At 45.4% G+C, this 19,686-nt stretch overlaps 1 protein-coding gene across 1 annotated transcript in view; it reads left to right on the top strand.

Annotated features, from left to right (window-relative positions):
• The window catches only part of itga8 (integrin, alpha 8), a 65,716-nt gene that overhangs the window by 25,660 nt on the left and 20,370 nt on the right, over nucleotides 1-19,686 (top strand). The window contains exons 14-22 of the mRNA XM_045702369.1: nucleotides 11,211-11,256; nucleotides 11,365-11,472; nucleotides 13,510-13,565; nucleotides 13,837-13,994; nucleotides 14,206-14,338; nucleotides 14,481-14,547; nucleotides 15,168-15,315; nucleotides 15,627-15,719; nucleotides 19,541-19,620. Coding sequence (XP_045558325.1) covers nucleotides 11,211-11,256; nucleotides 11,365-11,472; nucleotides 13,510-13,565; nucleotides 13,837-13,994; nucleotides 14,206-14,338; nucleotides 14,481-14,547; nucleotides 15,168-15,315; nucleotides 15,627-15,719; nucleotides 19,541-19,620 — 889 coding nt within the window. The remainder of the gene's footprint in view (nucleotides 1-11,210; nucleotides 11,257-11,364; nucleotides 11,473-13,509; nucleotides 13,566-13,836; nucleotides 13,995-14,205; nucleotides 14,339-14,480; nucleotides 14,548-15,167; nucleotides 15,316-15,626; nucleotides 15,720-19,540; nucleotides 19,621-19,686) is intronic.

The raw sequence follows: 19,686 nt of genomic DNA on the forward strand, positions 1-19,686 counted from the left end.
TCGGCAAAAATTGTAGACCTCCACAAGTCTGGTTCATCCTTGGGAGCAATTTCCAAACGCCTGAAGGTACCACGTTAATCTGCACAAACAATAGTACGGAAGTATAAACACCATGGGACCACACAGCCATCATACCTCTCAGGAAGGAGACGCATTCTGTCTCCTAGAGATGAACGTACTTTGGTGTGAAAAGTGCAAATCAATCTCAGAACAACAGCAAAGGACCCTGTGAAGATGCTGGAGGAAACGGGTACAAAGTATCTATATCCACAGTAAAACGAGTCTTATATTGACATAACCTGAAAGGTCGCTCAGCAAGGAAGAAGCCACTGTTCCAAAACCGCCATAAAAAAGCCAGACTACGGTTTGCAACTGCACATGGGGACAAAGATCATACTTTTTGGAGAAATGTGCTCTGGTCTGATGAAACAAAAATAGAACTGTTTGGCCATAATGACCAAAGTTATGTTTGGAGGAGAAAGGGGGAGGCTTGCAAGCCAAAGATCACCATCCCAACCGTGAAGCATGGGGGTGGCAGCATCATGTTGTGGGGGTGCTTTGCTGCAGGAGGGACTGGGGCACTTCACACAATAGATGGCTTCATGAGGAAGGAAAATTATGTGGATATATTAAAGCAACATCTCAAGACATCGGTCAGGAAGATAAAGCTTGGTCGCAAATGGGTCTTCCAAATGGACAATGACCCCAAGCATACTTCCAAAGTTGTGGCAAAAATGGCTTCAGGACAACAAAGTCAAGTTATTGGAGTGGCCATCACAAAGCCCTGACCTCAATCCAATAGAAAATGTGTGGGCAGAACTGAAAAGCATGTGCGAGCAAGGAGGCCTATAAACCTGACTCAGTTACACCAGCTCTGTCAGGAGGAATGGACCATAATTCACCCAACTTATTGTGGGAAGCTTGTGGAAGGCTACCCAAAACGTTTGACCCAAGTTAAACAATTTAAAGGCAATGCTACCAAATAGTAATTGAGTGTATGTAAATGTCTGACCACTGGGAATGTGATGAAAGAAATAAAAGCTGAAATAAGTAATTCTCTCTACTATTATTCTGACATTTCACATTCATAAAAGGAAGTGGTGATCCTAACTGACCTAAGACAGGGCATTTTTACTAGGATTAAATGTCAGGAATTTTGAAAAACTGAGTTTAAATGTATTTGGCTAAGGTGTATGTAAACTTCTGACTTCAACTGTACATATAAGCATGCATACATGCACGCGTGCGTGTTGTAACTCTTTCTAAGGCCCTCTGGGAAAGCTCTGGTAGTGGAGGGAAAGCTCCCGGGTGGCATAGCCATCACACTCACTCACTCACTCACTCACTCACTCACACGCATACACACATATGGTCTGTCATTAATATGTTAGTAAAGTCACACTGTTCAAAGGTGTCATCATTATGAGAGGACAGCTAAGGAGTCTGTGTGCCTGTTACACGGTGTGTTTCTGTGCATATGTTTGTGTGTGCGTATGATGTCTGTTTCTATAGGTGAAGTTTTATGATCCCATAGGTACAAAACCCATCTTACTCTTAGAGAGAGAATGGAAGGAGGATTAGAGAGATGGATCAGTGTTCCTGATGGATACTCTACAGACATGTATCTCTACCAGGGACTCATGTGTCCAGCTGGGTATCAAACCTATATTGTCAGCCTTCCTCAAGACTGCATTAACCCACTGAGCTCAAGTCTAGGTGCCATCTCTCAGAGGCAACACAGGTTTTGACGTTTTTCACAACAAAGTTACTCATTAGCTTCTTGGAAGAAGTGTTCCTATTAAACTAAACCCTGGAGAAGTGACTGGGTCAGTCAGAGAGAACAGTCAGTCAGAAACAGCAGGAGGTGTCCCTGGTACACAGAGGTTATATCATGCTAGACACACATTGACACTGGGAAGCTCTGCTGTTCCCACTCCTAGGGTTAAGGTTAAGGGCAGTTGTGTGTGTGTCAGGGGTCAGATGGCCTGAGGGCAGGGATGTTCAGCTGTAAGGTCAGAGGTCAAAAGCTGTAGATATTTAACTTGCCAATCAGCAATCACACTGACTCAGCTCTACTGAACAGAAAACACACACAACACACACACAATCCAAGATGTTGTAGCAGTCGGACGTGTGTCTTTGTCTTGTCCTGTCCCATGTATATATATTTTTCTTCATTTATATTTTGTATATATTTTAATCTCACTTTCCATCTACGGACTGAGTACACTCTCCTGCAACCCGCCTCACCCAATGTGGTACGGATCTGCTATTTTTATACTTTAGAACCAGAACACCCATCAGAAGCTAGCCAGCTAACTAGCTACTAGCTAGTAGTCAGTTAGCCACTGCTAGCGGTCCTCACCGTTAAGTCGAACATCAGCCAGCCTCAACCCGGTTAATTCCTGCCAGTCTGCATAGCGCGATATCAACCCAGATCATATTGGACTGCTTTTTCTCTACCACATCTCTGGATTCCTACCGCAAGCGTTGAACCTTTACACCGGATCATCATAGCTAGCTAATTGCTATCCGAGTGGCTACTCCTGGCTAACGTCTCTGTCCCGAAGCAAGCACCAGTTAGCCTAGAGCTTTAGCCACAAGCTATGCCCATCTCCCAGCTAGCCAAAGAGGTCCACCAGCCAATTCTTGGGCTACAATACTTCTTTTGGCAATTGGCCTGGACCCTTTACTGCCGACACGGAGCCCCGCCGATCTATCACGACTGGTATGCTGATGCAACCGTCCGAGGTGGTCTCAACAGGCTCTTCCGTTGCGACGTCGCCGGATGCCCATCTGCTAGCCCCGGCCCGCTAGCTGTCTGAATCGGCGTGACTACGGAATTGGCTCCCTGACTCATCTAGTGCTACTCATTGGACCCTATGATCACTCGGCTACACATACCTCTCCCTAATGTCAATATGCCTTGTCTATTGCTGTTCTGGTTAGTGATTATTGTCTTATTTCATGGTAGAGCCCCTAGCCCTGCCCAATATGCCTTAGATAGCTCTTTTGTTCCACCCCCCACACATGCGGGGACCTCACCTGGCTTAACTGGTGCCTCTAGAGACAAAACCTCTCTCATCGTCACTCAATGCCTAGGTTTACCTCCACTGTACTCACATCCTACCATACCCTTGTCTGTACATTATGCCTTGAATCTATTCTTCTGCGCCCAGAAATCTGCTCCTTTCACTCTCTGTTCCGAACGCACTAGACGACCAGTTCTTATAGCCTTTAGCTGTACCCTTATCCTAGTCCTCCTCTGTTCCTCTGGTGATGTAGAGGTTAACCCAGGCCCTGCAGCCCCCAGCACCACTACCATTCCCCAGGCGCTGTCATTTGTTGACTTCTGTAACTGTAAAAGCCTTGGTTTCATGCATGTTAACATTAAAAGCCTCCTCCCTAAGTTTATTTTATTCACTGCTTTAGCACACTCCGCCAACCCTGATGACCTAGCCGTGTCTGAATCATGGCTTGGGAAGGCCACCAAAATCCAGAAATTTCCATCCCTAACTATAACATCTTCCGACAAGATAGAACAGCCAAAGGGGGCGGAGTTGCAATCTACTGCAGAGATAGCCTGCAGAGTTCTGTCGTACTATCCAGGTCTGTGCCCAAACAATTCGAGCTTCTACTTTCCAGAAACAAGTCTCTCACCGTTGCCGCTTGTTATAGACCCCCTTCAGCCCCCAGCTGTGCCCTGGACACCATATGTGAATTGATTGCCCCCCATCTATCTTCAGAGTTCGTACTGTTAGGTGACCTAAACTGGGATATGCTTAACACCCTGGCCGTCCTACAATCTAAGCATTATTCCCTATTATTAAGGAACCTACCAGGTGCAAGGAACCTACCAGGTGCAACCCCAAATCCGTAACCATTGGCACCCTCTTAGATATCATCCTGACAAACTTGCCCTCTAAATACACCTTCAACCAGGATCTCAGCGATCACTGCCTCATTGCCTGCGTGCGTGATGGGTCTGCGGTCAAACGACCACCCCTCATCACTGTCAAACGCTCCCTAAAACATTTCAGCAAGCAGTCCTTTCTAATTGACCTGGCCCGGGTATCCTGGAAGGATATTGACCTCATCCCGTCTGTAGAAGATGCCTGGTTGCTCTTAAAAAGTGCTTTCCTCGACATCTTAAATAAGCATGCCTCATTCAAAAAATGTAGAACTAAGAACAGATATAGCCCTTGGTTCACCCCAGACTTGACTGCCCTTGACCAGCACAAAAAACATCCTGTGGTGTTCTGCATTAGCATCAAATAGCCCCTGCGATATGCAACTTTTCAGGGAAGTCAAGAATAAATTACTCTGTCAGTTACGAAAGCTAAGGCTAGCTTTTTCAAGCAGAAATTTGCATCCTGTATCACTAATTCCAAAAAGTTTTGGGACACTGTAAAGTCCATGGAGAATAAGAGCACCTCCTCCCAGCTGCCCACTGCACTGAGGCTAATAAACACTGTCACCACCAATAAATCTATGATAATCGATAATTTCAATAAACATCTTTCTTTGGGCTGGCCATGCTTTCCACCTGGCTACCCCTACCCCGGCCAACAGCTCAGCCCCCACTGCAGCAACTTGCCCAAGCCCCCCCACCCCCCCGCTTCTCCTTCACCCAAATCAAGAACAGCTGATGTTTTGAAAAATCTGGATCCCTGCAAATCAGCCGGGTTAGACAATCTGGACCCTCTCTTTCTATAATTATCAGCCGAAATTGTTGAAACCCCTATTACTAGCCTGTTCAACCTCTCTTTCGAATCGTCTGAGATACACAAAGATTGGAAAGCTGCCGCGGTCATCCCCCTCTTCAAAGGGGGAGACACTCTAGACCCAAACTGTTATAGACCTATATCCATCCTGCCCTGCCTTTCTAAAATCTTGGAAAGCTAAATTAACAAACAGATCACCAACTATTTCGAATCCCACCATACCTTCTCCACTATGCAAGCTGTGGAGAAGAGCTGGTCATGGGTGCACCTCAGCCACGCTCAAGGTCCTAAACGATATCATAACCGCCACCAATAAAAGACAGTACTGTGTAGCCGTCTTCATCAACCTGGCCAAGGCTTTCGACTCTGTCAACCACCGCATTCTTATCGGCAGACTCAATAGCCTTGGCTTCTCAAATGACTGCCTCGCCTGGTTCACCAACTACTTCTCAGATAGAGTTCAGTGTGTCAAATCGGAGGGCCTGTTATCTGGACCTCTGGCAGTCTCTATGGGGGTGCCACAGGGTTAAATTCTCGGGCCGACTCTTTTCTCTGTATATATCAATGATGTCGCTCTTGCTGCTGGTGATCCTCTGATCCACCTCTACGCAGACGACACCATTCTGTATATATCTAGCCCTTCTTTGGACACTGTGTTAACAAACCTCAAAACGAGCTTCAATGCCATACAACACTCCTTCCATGGCCTCCAACTGCTTTTAAATGCTAGTAAAACTAAATGCATACTCTTCAACCGATTGTTGCCCACACCCGCGCACCCGACTAGCATCACTACTCTGGACGGTTCTGACTTAGAATATGTGGACAACTACAAATACCTAGGCGTCTGGTTAGACTGTAAACTCTCCTTCCAGACTCACATTAAGCACCTCCAATCCAAAGTTAAATCTAGAATCGGCTTCCTATTTCACAACAAAGCCTCCTTCACTCATGCTGCCAAACATACCCTCGTAAAACTGACTATCCTACCGATCCTTGACTTCGGCGATGTCATTTACAAAATAGCCTCCAACACTCTACTCAGCAACTGGACGTAGTCTATCACAGTGCCATCCGTTTTGTCACCAAAGCCCGAAATACAACCCACCACTGCGACCTGTATGCTCTCATTGGCTGGCCCTCGCTACATATTCGTTGCCAAACCCACTGGCTCCAGGTCATCTATAAGACTTTGCTAGTTAAAGCCCCGCCTTATCTCAGCTCACTGGTCACCATAGCAACACCCACCCATAGCACGCGCTCCAGCAGGTATATTTCACTGGTCATCCCCAAAGCCAACATTTACATTAGCCGCCTTTCCTTCCAGTTCTCTGCTGCCAATAACTGGAACAAATTGCAAAAATCACTGAAGCTGGAGTCTTATATCTCCCTCTCTAACTTTAAGCATCAGCTGTCAGAGCAGCTTACCGATCACTGGCTGTGTACAGGTACAATCTGTAAATAGCACACCTAACTACCTCATCCCCATATTGTTATTTATCCTCTTGCTCTTTTGCACCCTAGTATCTCTACTTGCACATCATCATCTGCACATCTATCACTCCAGTGTTAATGCTAAATTGTAATTATTTTGCCTCTATGGCCTATTTATTGCCTTACATCCCTACTCTCTACATTTGCAAACACTGTACATAGATTTTTTTCTATTGTGTTATTGACTGTACGTTTGTTTATGTGTAACTCTGTTGTTTTTGTCGCACTGATTTGCTTTATCTTGGCCAGGTCGCAGTTGTAAATAAGAACTTGTTCTCAACTGGCCTACCTGGTTAAATAAAAGTAAAATAAAACACACACACTGAACACTTTGACAGTTGACACACTGAACACTGGTTCTAAAGAGAGAGCTTATACAGAAGTTTGAAGCAGCCGGTCTCTGACAGGTTGACAGGTTGTGTAAATGTTGGATGGCAGCCATATTTCTCAGAGCAGGGAGTCCGGGATTAGCCTAGAGGTTTAGTTACTCAGCATACCCCAAAGGTACACTTACTCCAAATGTGTGTCTGTATGTGTGTGTGTTCACGTACTAACCTCAAATTAGTGATGGCAGACATGTTTTTATCAGTGTGGAAATATGATTGACTTGGAAGGGGAAAGTGGGCCATAGGCTATGTTTTATTTACCCCAAGGGTACATTTACCCCAAATCAGCCTCTGCGTCAGTGGCACTTTTCAGAGGGAAAAGAACGACTGGGTGTGGAGTACAGATGTACAGTTGAAGTTGGAAGTTTACATACACTTAGTTTGGAGTAATTAAAACTCGTTTTTCAACCACTCCACAAATTTCTTGTTAACAAACTATAGTTTTGGCAAGTCAGTTAGGACATCTACTTTGTGCATGACACAAGTAATTTTTTCAACAATTGTTTACAGAAAGATTATTTCACTTATAATTCACTGTATCACAATTCCAGGGGGTCAGAAGTTTACATACACTAAATTGACTGTGCCTTTAAACAGCTTGGAAAATTCCAGGAAATTATGTCATGGCTTTAGAAGCTTCTGATAGGCTAATTGACATAATTTCAGTCAATTGGAGGTGTACATGTGGATGTATTTCAAGGCCTACCTTCAAGCTCAGTGCCTCTTTGCTTGACATCATGGGAAAATCAAAAGAAATCAGCCAAGACCTCAGAAAAAAGATTGTAGAATTCCACAAGTCTGGTTCATACTTAGGAGCAATTTCCAAACGCCTGAAGGTACCACGTTCATCTGTACAAACAATAGTACGCAAGTATAAACACCATGGGACCACGCAGCCATCATACCGAACAGGAAGGAGACGCATTCTGTCTCCTAGAGATGAACGTACTTTGGTGTGAAAAGTGCAAATCAATCCCAGAACAACAGCAAAGACCTTGTGAAGATGCTGGAGGAAACAGGTACAAAAGTATCTATATCCACAGTAAAACGAGTCCTATATCGACATAACCTGAAAGGCCGCTCAGCAAGGAAGAAGCCACTGCTCCAATTCAGCCATAAAAAAGCCAGACTACGGTTTGCAACTGCACATGGGGACAAAGATTGTACTTTTTGGAGAAATGTCATCTGGTCTGATGAAACAAAATAGAACTGTTTGGCCATAATGACCATCGTTATGTTTGGAGGAAAAAGGGGGAGGCTTGCAAGCCGAAGAACACCATCCCAACTGTGAAGCACGGGGGTGGCAGCATCATGTTGTGGGGGTGCTTTTCTGCAGGAGGGACTGGTGCACTTCACAAAATAGATGGAATCATGAGGAAGGAAAAGTATATGAATATATTGAAGCAACATCTCAAGACATCAGTCAGGAAGTTAAAGCTTGGTCGCAAATGGGTCTTCCAAATGGACAATGACCCCAAGCATACTTCCAAAGTTGTGGCAAAATGGCTTAAGGACAACAAAGTCAAGGTATTGGAGTGGCCATCACAAAGCCCTGACCTCAATCCTATAGAGAATTTGTGGGCAGAACTGAAAAAGTGTTTGCGAGCAAGGAGGCCTACAAACCTGACTCAGTTACACCAGCTCTGTCAGGAGGAATGGTCCCAAAATTCACCCAACTTATTATGGGAAGCTTGTGAAAGGCTACCCGAAACGTTTGACCCAAGTTATACAATTTAAAGGCAATGCTACCAAATACTAATTAAGTGTATGTAAACTTCTGACCCACTGGGAATGTGATGAAAGTAATAAAAGCTGAAATAAATAATTTTCTCTACTATTATTCTGACCTTTCACATTCTTAAAGTAAAGTGGTGATCCTAACTGACCTAAAACAGGGATTTTTTACTAGGATTAAATTCAGGAATTGTGAAAAACTGAGTTTAAATGTATTTGGCTAAGGTGTATGTAAACTTCCGACCCATAGGTACAACTGTACCTATGGGAGGAACATGCACTCACACACACACACACACACACAGGCACGCACACACAAACACACACACACACACACACATAGGCACGCACCATAGGAGGTTGGCGGCACCTTAATTGGGGAGGACAGGATTTTGGTTGTGACTGGAGCGGAATGGTATCAAACACATGGTTTCCAGGTGTTTGATGCCATTCCATTCGCTCCATTCCGGCTATTATTATGAGCCGTTTTCCCCTCAGCAGCCTCCACTGGCACGCACGTATGCACACTTACACCTACGGAGTAGTGGGGTTGGGTTTCTCTGGAGTGTAAGACGGACAGATCCAGGACTTTGGAATGAGAGCGGAATTCTTCTGTTGGAAGTTTGGGTCCCTGAGGCTGAGCTGATGTTTGGACGGTACTTTTTGCTTGAGTGTGTGTGTGTGTGTGTGTGTGTGTGTGTGTGTGTGTGTGTGTGTGTGTGTGTGTGTGTGTGTGTGTGTGTGTGTGTGTGTGTGTGTGTGTGTGTGTGTGTGGTTAGATCTGCCTGCTGAAAGGACACCTTAGCTTTGATGACTTACAGACTGTGGTTGAAAGGCCAAGTGCTTTAGCTGCTGTCCTCTTTCCTCCTCTTTTGCCTCATTGCCCCTCTTCCTTCTTCCCTCTCTTTCCCCTCTTCCTCATTCCCTCTCTTTCCCCCGTTCCTCCTTCCTTCCTTCCTCACCTCTACCTTTCCAACTGCCCCCCATACCCCACAGACAGCTAGAGGTCCCCCTTTCTCTGCCGGCCCCTTGTTACACCTGAAAACACACACACACACACACACACACACACACACACACACACACACACACACACACACACACACACACACACACACACACACACACACACACACACACACACACTGGGGGCTAGGGTGTAATGTTGGGGTTTCAGAGGACCAGCAGGCTAAGGCACCCTCACTGACAGCAAAACCAGATGGACCACTCCTACATTCAATTTCGACACACGTTCACTTAAACACACACACACACACACGCACGCACGCACACACACACACACACTCAATAGATCTTATTTGACTCTAATAGTTTAACCATTTAAACAGATGTCACTAACGGTGTGCCTGTGTGTGTTACACTCTAGCCCTCTATCAGACTTAACCTAGTCTGTTTGATTTGATGGATAGCCAGGGATGTATATTCCCAACAGATAAAAGGCTATTAGAGGAGGAGTTCTCAACTTGACTCTTTCTAGTAAACTGGAGACAACCTCTCTGTCATATGTCTTCAGAACCACATCAACGCTTATAGGTCCTGATCACATTTTTCTCATGACCTCCACTAGACCAATGGAACTAGAGAGCTTAGAACTCTTTCAAACAGAACTGCAGAGGTCAGAACTAATGAGCTTAACCAGTCCCATTGATATATTATCATGAGTAAGCTTAGCCTCTGACCCTCAGCCTCATTGATATTAGCATGACTTATCTTAGCTTCTGTCCCCAGTCCCAGTGCTGTATCAGCTTCAGAACTTCCAGTGACAGGACTAGCTAGATCTATGGTTGGGGGCATATTCTATAGTCAGTCCTGTGTTAGCATTGTGTTAGCTTAGCTTAGTGTGTCTGGCAGGGAAGGCTTGTATTGATTAAGTCTCTTTCCCACTGCGGTTTCAGACTGTCTGTGTGCGTGTGTGCGAGCATGTGTGTGTGTGTGTGTTTGCGAGCGTGTGTCTGTGTGTTTGCGAGCGTGTTCTGTCTCCCGTGAGCACAATCATTAAAGTGCAGCTCTATTTTAAACAAAAACACATTTAAGACTCTTCATCTTCAAAACACATAATCACACATGAACTGAGTAGAGCACCGGACTAGTTGTGTGGCTGCTACAGACTGACTGGTTGTATAAGAAACATGATTATAGTAAAGTGGCTGCTACAGACTGACTGGTTGTATAAGGGACATGATTATAGTAAAGTGGCTGCTACAGACTGACTGGTTGTATAAGACACATGATTATAGTAAAGTGGCTGCTACAGACTGACTGGTTGTATAAGACACATGATTCTAGTAAAGTGGCTGCTACAGACTGACTGGTTGTATAAGACACATGATTATAGTAAAGTGGCTGCTACAGACTGACTGGTTGTATAAGACACATGATTATAGTAAAGTGAGGGAATGTTGTTGTTGTGTAGCAGAGGGGATCTGATTGGACCAATGGGAACGTTCTAATGGAGCTGGAATGTGCCGTGGGGTCTCTCCGTTGCGACACACACACACACACACACACACACACACACACACACACACACACACACACACTGTGTTCCTATTTGGATAGTTTCATTCTGAACCAAAATAGTGCTGCGAAAATGGTGATATTCACAACTCAAAGCTGGTACAGACTAAATGTGTTTGTGTATGTGTGTGTATCTATGTGTCAGTGTGTGTAAAACATGAGAGGTCTGGGCTTGATGAAGATTGCTGGAGACCATGAAATCAGTCCCACCTGTGGCGTTCTTTGAAGCTCATGTAGTCTCTCTCTCTCTCTCTCTCTCTCTCTGTCTCTGTCTCTGTCTCTGTCTCTCTGTCTCTGTCTCTCTCTGTCTCTGTCTTTCTCTCTTTCACTGTAGATCTGATAGTGGGAGCATTTGGTAAAGGGGAGGTGTCGGTGTATAGGTAAGATATCGAATTCTCTGATTGGCTAGACTACATTGTTTCGTGTATCAGATTGGCTGCTAGTTTACAATGGTGAAATGAATTGTGTGTGTGTGCGTGTGTGTGCAGGGCTCGTCCTGTAGTGTCAGTGGAGGCTGAGATGATCCTGACTCCTAGAATCCTGAACCCTGACGACCGATCCTGCCTCCTGACAGAATCTGATACCATGGTAACCTGGTGAGTACACACACGCACGCAAGCACACACGCACCCACACAAGCAGTCACACACATACCCTACCTTTCCAGAAACCGTACACCATGGCAACCTAGTGAATGACAGACATAAGACCAATAGGGTGCTTCATAGGCAGGGACAGAGACATGGTGTGTTTAGGCAGATTGACAGACAACACTAAACTGTGGAATTCAGTCAAAACAAACCCAGCTGATTGAAATAAACCATCAGACTGGCTGGAGGAACTAGACAGGACACAACAACACATGTACTATTAGGGAGGTTTTAGGACTGTCTGGAGGAACTAGACCGGACACAACAACACATGTACTATTAGGGAGGTTTTAGGACTGTCTGGAGGAACTAGACAGGACACAACAACACATGTACTATTAGGGAGGTTTAGGACTGTCTGGAGGAACTAGACAGGACACAACAACACGTACTATTAGGGAGGTTTTAGGACTGTCTGGAGGAACTAGACAGGACACAACAACACATGTACTATTAGGGAGGTTTAGGACTGTCTGGAGGAACTAGACAGGACACAACAACACATGTACTATTAGGGAGTTTTAGGACTGTCTGGAGGAACTAGACAGGACACAACAACACATGTACTATTAGGGAGGTTTTAGGACTGTCTGGAGGAACTAGACAGGACACAACAACACATGTACTATTAGGGAGGTTTAGGACTGTCTGGAGGAACTAGACAGGACACAACAACACATGTACTATTAGGGAGGTTTTAGGACTGTCTGGAGGAACTAGACAGGACACAACAACACATGTACTATTAGGGAGGTTTTAGGACTGTCTGGAGGAACTAGACAGGACACAACAACACATGTACTATTAGGGAGGTTTTAGGACTGTCTGGAGGAACTAGACAGGACACAACAACACATGTACTATTAGGGAGGTTTTAGGACTGTCTGGAGGAACTAGACAGGACACAACAACACATGTACTATTAGGGAGGTTTAGGACTGTCTGGAGGAACTAGACAGGACACAACAACACATGTACTATTAGGGAGGTTTTAGGACTGTCTGGAGGAACTAGACAGGACACAACAACACATGTACTATTAGGGAGGTTTTAGGACTGTCTGGAGGAACTAGACAGGACACAACAACACATGTACTATTAGGGAGGTTTAGGACTGTCTGGAGGAACTAGACAGGACACAACAACACATGTACTATTAGGGAGGTTTTAGGACTGTCTGGAGGAACTAGACAGGACACAACAACACATGTACTATTAGGGAGGTTTTAGGACTGTCTGGAGGAACTAGACAGGACACAACAACACATGTACTATTAGGGAGGTTTAGGACTGTCTGGAGGAACTAGACAGGACACAACAACACGTACTATTAGGGAGGTTTTAGGACTGTCTGGAGGAACTAGACAGGACACAACAACACATGTACTATTAGGGAGGTTTTAGGACTGTCTGGAGGAACTAGACAGGACACAACAACACATGTACTATTAGGGAGGTTTTAGGACTGTCTGGGACTGTTGCTTTTTCTTTTATTGAATAATTGTTTTATTGAGAGCTTTGGCCAGTTGAGTTGTTTTTCTGGTGGTTTTGGGGAGACTGAGAGGATGAGCGGTAAAGAGGACGTTTTTGTTCTAATCGGTGCTCATTGTTCTATCCTGAGTGGTTCTGGTTGACAGGCATTTCACTGCTAGAGAACCCCAGTATGTATTTCCCTGGTGTGTGTGTGTGTGTGTGTGTGTGTGTGTGTGTGTGTGTGTGTGTGTGTGTGTGTGTGTGTGTGTGTGTGTGTGTGTGTGTGTGTGTGTGTGTGTGTGTGTGTTATCGTCCCTTCTATCAGGAACAGGAAAGTGACTCCTACAGAGGGAGACCCGCACCATTAATATCCTGGAATCTAATGAGCGCATACACACGCACACACACAAACACACATTGACACATACACACACAGACATACAGAAGAGAAATGTTTTTATCCTCTCTCAATCTCCCATGTATCTCTACCTCTCTCTCTCTGTTATCCAGTCTCAGGGTAGATATTTGTGCGAAGGTGAGCGGTGTGGGGATCCCAGACTCTGTAGGTAAGTAGCTCTGACTGGGGATGAAGAGGGGGGAGGGAGAGGTTTTTGTATAAGTTAGTGTTAGAGATGCTAACTATATGAATGTAGGAATGCATTGTTTCCACTGGCTAATGATGCTCTGTAGAATCTTAAAGTGATAAAGTAGACCATACACAGGGTTCCCTCCTGCACACCAGATGAGAATACACACACACTTCCGCACATGATGGGACCATATGGAACCCCTCCTCACTCTCTCCCTCCATCCCCCTCTCTCCTCCACTTCTCCCAGTCCTGAATGCAGAGCTGCAACTGGATTATCTGAAAGGTGTGAGGGGCGGAGTAAAGAGAGTTCATTTCCTGGATTCCCATCAGCCCCAGCACACAGGGGTCCTAACTCTTGGCCACAGCCGTCCACACTCCTGCCTGAACTACACTGTCTACCTACGAGTAAGTCAAACACACTCCACTGCCAAATAATGGATTTGAGTTTTTTTTTTAAATTGAGGCCTCCATCCTTGCTATGTTTGGACAAGATCCTCTCAAAATATCTGTCAACTCAGCTGAACCTGTTTTTGGACCAGTTATTGTGTTATAGTGAACAAACTTTCTGTTACATGGTGTCTCCCCCCCCCCTCCCCTCTCTCTCTGTCACTCTCAGGAGGAGGATGAGTTTAGGGATAAATTGACTCCCATCTCATTGGCTCTGAACTACAGTTTAGCCCCTCCTCCTTCCAACCTGGACCTCCCCCCTGTCCTCAACCGCTACAGCAGTACCTTCCTGCAGGAACAGGGTGTGTGTGTGTGTGTGTGTGTGTGTGGGCTCTTCTCATCCAATCAAGACCACTTACAGCATATGAGTACCGTTAGACTAGACCTAAATCCCTCCCCATCCCTCTCCCCATCGGTCTCTCCCTCTCTCCTTTATTTCTCAGGCGTATATTCTGCTGGACTGTGGGGAAGACAACGAGTGTATTCCAGACCTCCAGCTGTCTGCAAGCATGTAAGTATGTACTGTATCTAACATGTGTAGCATACACGTCAACATGAATCATTTACGGTCTCATTTAAATACAGTAGTTAAATAACCTTACTGATATAGGGGTGTGTTACACCTTGTGGAGTGCCCTGCCCTGTCAAGTGAGGCATGTTGGGAAGATTCAGAAAAGTCCTTGTCAACCTGTAAACTTTCAACATATGTACATGCTCACACTCACACACATTCATATACACACACACAAACGAAGGGTAGGACCGTGTTACAGCACGCAAGGAGAGACGTTTACTCTCTGATTGTTTACATTAGCAAGTGTGTGTGTGTGTGTGTGTGTGTGTGTGTGTGTGTGTGTGTGTGTGTGTGTGTGTGTGTGTGTGTGTGTGTGTGTGTGTGTGTGTGTGTGGTGTGTGTTTTTCTACTGTTTCCATCTGTATGCTATCGCCATGGCAGCCCAACACAAACACCCTGTCATTCTCTGCTGACTGAGACACACACACACACACACACACACACACACACACACACACACACACACACACACACACACACACACTCCGACCGACCTCTACTGTATGACATAGTATTGACTTGTTTTTTCTCTCTCTCCTACACACACACAAACACAGGGACCGTACAGAGCTGGTGGTCGGGGATGACAACCTGGTCCTGTTGACCATAAACGCGGTTAACAAAGGAGAGGGGGCATATGAGACGGAGCTACACACACTCCTACCCCCTGAAGCTGATTACATAGGAGTGGAACGCAGGATAGAGGTGAGAACACGCATTCACACACACTATCACCCCCCACACTGACCCTAGCCCAGCTCAACTAGACCCTACAGCCTTGCTGTCCTCTTTACCATTACATCCCGTTGACAATGTCAGGGTTTTTTCTCTAGAGGACTCTTAGTGTGAGAGAGAGAGAGAGAGAGAGAGAGAGAGAGAGAGAGAGAGAGAGAGAGAGAGAGAGAGAGAACTAAGATGGATGAGGTTGTTACTGTCAGAACATTCATCACTCGCTTCCTCTTCCACCCTCTCCCTTCCACCTCCTCTCTTCTTGCCTGCCCTCCTCTCCTCTCCAGTCTCTATCCAGGTTGAACTGTGAGTACAGGATGGTGAATGACTCCAGACTGGTGGTGTGTGACCTGGGGAACCCTATGGTTGCTGGAACAGAAGTAAGTCCAACATACACACACAATGAACACAAAAAAATACACACACGTACATGCACCCACACTGACCTCCCCCTTTACTTGGAAACAACCACTTCCTGTCCAAACAGGAAGCTGTCAATCAGATACAGTGGCACTGATTGATAGTTACCATGGTGATTGATCACCCAGATACCCCGTGCCCCACTGAGTCCCACACTCTGAAGCTGTCTGTGGGTTTTTCTGTGTGTGTTAATCCGTTCGCCCCTTGCATGACACATCCAGGAAGCACAGGCTTTGTTAAGTAAAGAGTGGTCCCTTCCGACATGTAACCCTACCCTGTGTTTCTGTAACTGCTCTGTCTGTCTGTGTGTGTGTGTTTGTGTGTGCATGTGTTTGTGTGTGTCTGTGTGTTTGTGTGTGTGTATACGTGGCTACGTGCATGCGTGTGTAAGTGTGTATGTTGTGAGCCTGAGAGCGGTATTTGTTAGCTCTAGAAGCGACACACAGCATTCTGATAAATCAATTATGTGATCAGATTTCACTTCTGGGGCGCGGCTTTAGAGGGCTCCAAGGGGTTGAGGAGTGTGTGTGTTTCTGTGCGTGTGTGTACACGTCAGCTCTCCTTCAGACCAGATGTTTCCCATACATACTTACCCTTGCCCCTTTGGACCTGTAGGAATTCATGAGCTTTTATATAATACACACACACACACACACACGCTTACTAATCATGCAGCCGGAATAACGCTTGTAGACCATTTTGAACGTATCTTTTTCCCATTCTAATATTTTTGAGTCAAGCCTCTAAAATGCAGACTGTCTCGCCCTGTTTCTTTAAAACGGTCGTGTATTGTCAAAATGTTTTGTATTTTATTAGGATCCCCATTAGCTAGTGCCAAAGCAGCAGCTACTCTTCCTGGGGTCAACAAGCATAGCAGTGAAAACAGACACTGTTTATGGGTAACATCCCAGACGGCAGGGATGCCGGAAAATGTGTGGCAAGGCAGCATTTGCCACAGCACTTTTCAAGCACTTTTGATTTAGTTTAATAAAATATATCTATGCAAAGTGTAAAAAAAAAAAAAGGTGCTGTTTTTTTGACCGATTTGCCTCATGATTTGTCACTCGCGCACAATTTTTTTGTCTTTCACACCGGAGTGCTGCTACAGGCTCTTTGTGTGTCTTGACCAATCAGATTAATGGAAAACGCAGGTTGCGCAGGCTGGCATAAAGCTCAAGGCGCTCTCCACTTCCCTCTGGTATTTATTTAGCAAGCTGATAACACATCGCTCCCAACAGACACAAGCAAAAACTCTTACATAAATGGAGCAGCCTTTACACCTAAACATTAGAAAGCTGACATGATGTGTTGCATGGAAGCTAGACAATTTTTCAGTCTGATCAACTGTAGAATACTAACAACAGCAGCTGCATAGTCTAGTCTACTATGGGCCCTGTTCCTCTGGCCAGGGTAAACGAAGCAGTAATGTTGTGTAGGCTATTTGTAGACCATTTGTTTGTGAAAAAATATGAATGGGATTACATTTGGTTTATATTTAAACTTGGGCTTACCAGGTTACCTAGACTTTTTCAACTCTTGGATTGAAAATGTCTAGGTAACCTGGTTAGCCCAAGTTTAAATATAAACACAATAATATAATAAATAAACACAATAAAGCAAACTACATGATGCAAACCTGCATAAAGCAAGCTCACCCCTGTGTTTTATTGTCCAATCATGTTTCTTTCTCAGTCTTTCTTTAAAATATAATTCTTATGAACAAGTACAAGGTTGCTGCAGTTTGACAGGGTTTTCATCCTCCCCAAGGCCAGGAGTTTTTTAAAACCATGTGACCTGATTAGAAAAACTCTGGTCTCATCATAGCCCATATTAAACAGATGAATCACGTCATACCATATAAGGTCCAAAGTTTTACCTGGTTAGGTTACCAGATCAGGAAAAACGAAGGGCCTCAGAATTTTGTTTTCCGCTACACCACTCTGGAGCCTGTTGTGCCACCTCTGCCAGACGGTCAGCATGTATAATGTGAACAGAAACGGCCCCTGCAGAGAGCCCTGTGGAACACCATATATAGCCTTAGAGCAATCAGAGGTCTCACTGGCCAGAAAAACAAATAGATACCTGTCTGTTAGTTTGGTCGACAGCGTCAATCCCTTCTCTTTACATCAAGGAATGTGATAACAGTCACAGAGCCACGGTCGATGGCTGGTCGGTGCATTAGATCAGGTCGATGGCTGGTCGATGCATTAGATCAGGTCGATGGCTGGTCGATGCATTAGATCAGGTCGATGGCTGGTCGGTGCATTAGATCAGGTCGATGGCTGGTCGGTGCATTAGATCAGGTCGATGGTTGGTCGATGCATTAGATCAGGTCGATGGCTGGTCGGTGCATTAGAACAGGTCGATGGCTGGTCGGTGCATTAGATCAGGTCGATGGCTGGTCGATGCATTAGATCAGGTCGATGGCTGGTCGATGCATTAGAACAGGTCGATGGCTGGTCGATGCATTAGATCAGGTCGATGGCTGGTCGATGCATTAGATCAGGTCGATGGCTGGTCGATGCATTAGATCAGGTCGATGGCTGGTCGATGCATTAGATCAGGGCGATGGCTGGTCGATGCATTAGATCAGGTCGATGGCTGGTCGATGCATTAGATCAGGTCGATGGCTGGTCGATGCATTAGATCAGGTCGATGGCTGGTCGATGCATTAGATCAGGTCGATGGCTGGTCGATGCATTAGATCAGGTCGATGGCTGGTCGATGCATTAGATCAGGTCGATGGCTGGTCGATGCATTAGATCAGGTCGATGGCTGGTCGATGCATTAGATCAGGGCGATGGCTGGTCGATGCATTAGATCAGGGCGATGGCTGGTCGATGCATTAGATCAGGGCGATGGCTGGTCGATGCATTAGATCAGGTCGATGGCTGGTCGATGCATTAGATCAGGTCGATGGCTGGTCGATGCATTAGATCAGGTCGATGGCTGGTCGATGCATTAGAACAGGTCGATACATTAGATCATTTCCTTGACAAACGCTGTCTCTGTACTATGGTGGGTTTTACAGTAGATCCAGAGTAGACCGTTTTATAGTGGTGGTGGCACTGTTCAGAACATGGGAGAGAAGCGACAGGAAATACATGTTTTCCAGATTTGGGGAGAGAGATATATTTGGGTCACTCTGTCTGTCTCTCTCTCTTTCTCTCAGCCTGGGGACCTCAGTGATTAAGACCCATTTGGTCTTTCGTCATCTCTGTTGAGTTTTACTGTTTCTCTCTCTGATGTGCAAAAAAGTCTCTTTGACTGGAGTCCTAATGAGTTTCCACCCTCAGGCTTCTCCCTTGTAGTTTTAGCAAGTGTTTAAGAGTTTCCAGCATTGACTAGTGTCTGACCTGTTGTTCATGAGAACATTATTATACACACACACACACACACAAATGCAAGAAGCCATTATCATACTCATGGTTATGAACTAAGCCCTCCACATGGTGTGAGTTAAGCAAGGGTAGAGGGGGGTTTAACTGGGGTCTAAAGACTAGAGGGAAAGGGATCTGGTCTGTCTCAGCCCACAGATCTGTACTGATCTTCCAACTGAGACACACACACACACACAATACAGATACGTAACCCAGATACACACACCATGACCAGGTCCTGGTTAGTTTTAACAAAGGGAGACTGTAACATGGGGTTAGAAGGCTGCTCGCTTTAACTGAACACTTACAGATGTCACTGACACAGACTTTGAATCGTCTCTTTCTGTCTCTGTCCCTCTCTCTCTGTCCTTCTCTCTTTGTCTCACTGTCTCTGTCTCCAGGTATCTGTAGGTTTAAGGTTTGCTGTCCAAAGGCTGGATGATGCCGGTCCTCACATTGACTTTGACCTACAGATCCACAGGTGACAGACACACACGCAAACACGTGCAAATACACACACACACACACACACACACACACACACACA

This window comes from Salmo salar, chromosome ssa02 (genome assembly GCF_905237065.1).
Source record: "Salmo salar chromosome ssa02, Ssal_v3.1, whole genome shotgun sequence".
NCBI classification, from domain to species: domain Eukaryota; kingdom Metazoa; phylum Chordata; class Actinopteri; order Salmoniformes; family Salmonidae; genus Salmo; species Salmo salar.